This window comes from Rhincodon typus, chromosome 21 (assembly GCF_021869965.1).
Source record: "Rhincodon typus isolate 14 chromosome 21, sRhiTyp1.1, whole genome shotgun sequence".
In the NCBI taxonomy this organism is placed as follows: domain Eukaryota; kingdom Metazoa; phylum Chordata; class Chondrichthyes; order Orectolobiformes; family Rhincodontidae; genus Rhincodon; species Rhincodon typus.
The window spans coordinates 17,249,139-17,252,575 of record NC_063352.1 but is presented as its reverse complement, the minus strand read 5'-3'; the positions used below and the strand labels follow the sequence as shown (position 1 = coordinate 17,252,575).

Here is a 3,437-nt window from a genome sequence, read left to right as displayed (position 1 = left end):
ATGACAGAATATCAGTGAATTCGTCCAGAGAATTCCAGCTTCCCAATGTCAGAAATTCTGACCCTTCTACTGTGCCGCTAAGTAAATCCTAGCTAACGGATGAGAGCAGGTGACAGTCGGGCAGATTTAGCATACAAGTTGAGGTTTTGTTCAGTTTAAGGACAGAGATAGATACAGACTGACTGACCTCCCATTCATTAGGTAACTGAGCGTTTAAACTCCTGGAGTGACATTAAGCAAAATACGACTGAAACCCAGCCGCAAGCCAAGAAGATCCAGAGTGGTCTGGAGGGGCGGTTTGAATCTTACTTAGGTCTCAGCTTCCAAGCGTTTCCTTTTTGGGTGGGGGGGGGTGGGTGGGGTTTATGGAGCGAAAAACTCTTTCAAAGGACCTTCGGATATTTAAAACCAACCAGGGGCTGGAAGATGTTGCTACTGAACAAGACGGTGCCTGAAAGGGCGCTACACCTACCCCGAACAAGATCTGTCAGAGGGAGGAAGATAAATACTTCCAAAAGAGTCATGTGTCTCCAAGCGATGGGGAAAGAGTAACACTGACAATGAGCTAGTAGCCACGCAGTGGGCCGAATAGCGTTCCTTCCCCGCTAGACTTTCTGCCGCTCAAACTAAAAGACCTTTTCTTGGGCGCTGTACAAACAGCAGAAGCAGTATTTACCCGCTTATCTGCTGGCGTTTACTTTAATTCCTTATATTGATCAAAGCCCACACAAGCAGCAAGGTTCCCCTCCGGCTGTTTCCCTTTCAAGTTGCCCTATTTGTCAGAAATCACTGAAATTCTCTGTTCCGCGGCTTTGAACGCAAGACCCTGGTTTAGTCACGGAAATGCAATTTGTGTCCATTATCTTGCATTGCAGATTGCATCAGGGCCCACTAGTAGTACTAGACTGCCTGTTGAAAGAGAGATGGTTTCTGTTGGTGTAAATACATATTTGCGAAGCGAGCAGAATCTATGCCTTTCATACAGAGAAAACAAAGAGTCAGAGACGAGGGAAAAGAAGGCAGCTAAATTACTACGTTGCATTCTAATATGGGGTGCAGTTGGCTGTTGTTTAGTGTTTGTTGAGATATTATGGTATATCAGTTAGACCACCCACACGGAGCCCAGCTACTGGTTGAACACAACCGAGTTCAAAGGTTCACGCGAGAATTAACCAATTTAATCAGTTATTACCAGTCTTATAGTCAGATTAACTAGTAGATAGGGAGGGAGTCTCCCAACAGACTTCTGTCTGAAGAGCTCGGAGCGATTAGAGCAGGACCATTCCCTACTGATCCAGCAAAGTAACCAGTTGCTGTGAAGGAATCCTTGCCACTATCCTGGAGTCTGGCTCGCTCGCTTGATTTGTTAGGAGCTCCCATAGTTTGACAATGTTTGACAATTCCCAATATCCTTACAACTGCTTTAACTACGATGGAGATGATTACCCGCCCTGCAGTTCTGACGAGGAGAAGAAGATATGTAGACCTGCCTACAGGTAAACTATCAAGTGAATGAGATCCATTGGAGAGAGGGTGGAGGGGGTGGTTGTATGTGACAGACATACCAGTGCGGTCATTCCAATGTTGTTTTTGCCTTTTTCAGTTATATCGCCCTCATTGCTATGGCCATCCAGCAGAGCCCCGGCCACAGACTCACCCTGTCCGGCATCTATGAGTTTATCATGGCAACATTCCCCTACTACAGAGCGAACCAGAGAGCCTGGCAAAACTCAATCCGGCATAACCTGTCCCTGAACAGCTGCTTTGTCAAGGTGAGTGCTCCCCACACTGAGGCCCCATTCTCCACGGCCCGGGCTCGACCCACTTCGGGACTTTTTTTAAAAAAATAAACAGATTGGGAGAGGTTAATTTTAGGGGGAGGAAGGTGTTAGAATATGGGACACCTGGCAGTCCAGCTAACTTGATTTCATGTTGCTGAGCGGCCGAAGTTTTATTGTAAAAACCGAAAAAACACTGCAGATGCTGTAAAAATGAGAAGCAAATACAGAAATTGCTGGAAAAGCTCAGCAGAACTTTTGTTTTGGTTTTTACTCCCCCTTTTTATAATGCTGTTCGGTTACAATATTGAGAGATTTTGTTTTAGAGAGTATTAAGGGAGTGTCTTTGAGAAATATCTTTGACTTAGTGCTGCGTTCCCTTGACATAATGTGCATTGCGGGGCTCTTGCTAAATTCCATGCTGGGATTGGAAATGAATAATTATTTTCCCCCTGCGTTTGTACAGTTTAGGGTTTGCATTCGCGCAGATTAAATGAAATAAAGGTGACTGTACAAACGGAACGGTGCTAACTCTGCTGGTCTGATAAAAGTTTCTTCCCTGTATTTCAACCCCCAAACCCAGGTGCCAAGGTCGGAAGGAAACGAAAAAGGCAAAGGGAATTTTTGGACCTTTGCTTCAGGTTGCGAATCGATGCTGGATCTTTTTGAGAACGGCAATTACCGGCGGCGGAGGAGAAGGAGGAAGGCGGCGCCAGGCAAACGCTTGCCGAGATATCAGTGTGACAGTGGGGGAGAGCTGCAGTCTCCCGGGCAAGGGCCAGCGGGGAAATTACTCCAACAGGACATACCCCAACTTCCCCACAAAACCGAGTCTGAGATCAAATTCAGCATCGACTACATTCTGTCTACCCCGGACCGTTTCCCTGCGCTTCGAACCCAGCAAAGTAACAGACTGCTGCTGCTAGAAGACCACCAACAAGAAGTCAATCTGCACTTCTGGACAAAGTGAACTCCTGTCGCTCTAGGGAAGGAAAAGTCGCTCCCTGAGCGAAGAGCTAGCCCTTGGCGTCCAAGACTGAGGAGGGATCAGGCCGTTATTGTACGGGACCCCTTGCCTCTTCCGTATCCAACGTCCAGTTGTAATGTGAAACATTATGTATGTGTGGGTGTGTGTGTGTCAGTTCCTCGGCCAGGTATTTTAAACCCCAAGTCCGAACTCCAGCCAGCCCTACCATTCCAATCATTAAGCCCCCAGGGAGGGTTCAAAAAGCATGCTAAATAAATAAAAGCCACTTTGCACATTACACTTTCCTTAAACCGCCCCCCCAAAAAAAAGCACGGTTAAACAGCGAAATGGTAAGTGGAGTGCGTGAATCATTTTGTTTCATTGACTTGAGAATGTTGAGATGGGGAGGGTGCGCGGTGAGGGTCATTATTCCTTCACATTTATGATATCCCACATTGTGATGAGAATGACCTGTGTATTAAGGCAATAAAATGCTATCGATGAAGGCGGGACTGACTGGTAACGCGGTTGCAGTTTTTTTTGAAGTTCAGAAACTCTCGCCACATTGGGATAACTGATATTTGCCTTTCCCACGGTTCACGGGTAATACCGACAACGTGAGAGTATCATTCTAGCCAAAGTTAGCTAAAGGTCATATGCTTGTCACTGATCATTATAACCCTTCACAGCAC

The 3,437-nt window shown here is 46.3% G+C and overlaps 1 protein-coding gene across 1 annotated transcript; it reads left to right on the top strand.

The window, feature by feature from the left end:
* The first annotated feature begins 1,343 nt into the window (after nucleotides 1-1,343).
* Nucleotides 1,344-3,023, top strand: foxl3 (forkhead box L3). The gene is made up of 3 exons (XM_020511339.2): nucleotides 1,344-1,496; nucleotides 1,604-1,772; nucleotides 2,362-3,023. Exons 1-3 carry the CDS (start codon nucleotides 1,390-1,392, stop codon nucleotides 2,746-2,748), a joined length of 663 nt encoding a protein of 220 aa, XP_020366928.1. The 5' UTR covers nucleotides 1,344-1,389; the 3' UTR covers nucleotides 2,749-3,023.
* Nucleotides 3,024-3,437: the final 414 nt, after the last annotated feature.

Bases quoted from the DNA above. Each gene is read 5' to 3' on its own strand.
- foxl3 (XM_020511339.2), top strand. From the start codon at position 1,390: ATGTTTGACAATTCCCAATATCCTTACAACTGCTTTAACTACGATGGA. The intron at 1,497-1,603 runs GTAAACTATCAA...TGCCTTTTTCAG, and splicing joins ATATGTAGACCTGCCTACAG to TTATATCGCCCTCATTGCTA. The intron at 1,773-2,361 runs GTGAGTGCTCCC...CCCCAAACCCAG, and splicing joins TGAACAGCTGCTTTGTCAAG to GTGCCAAGGTCGGAAGGAAA.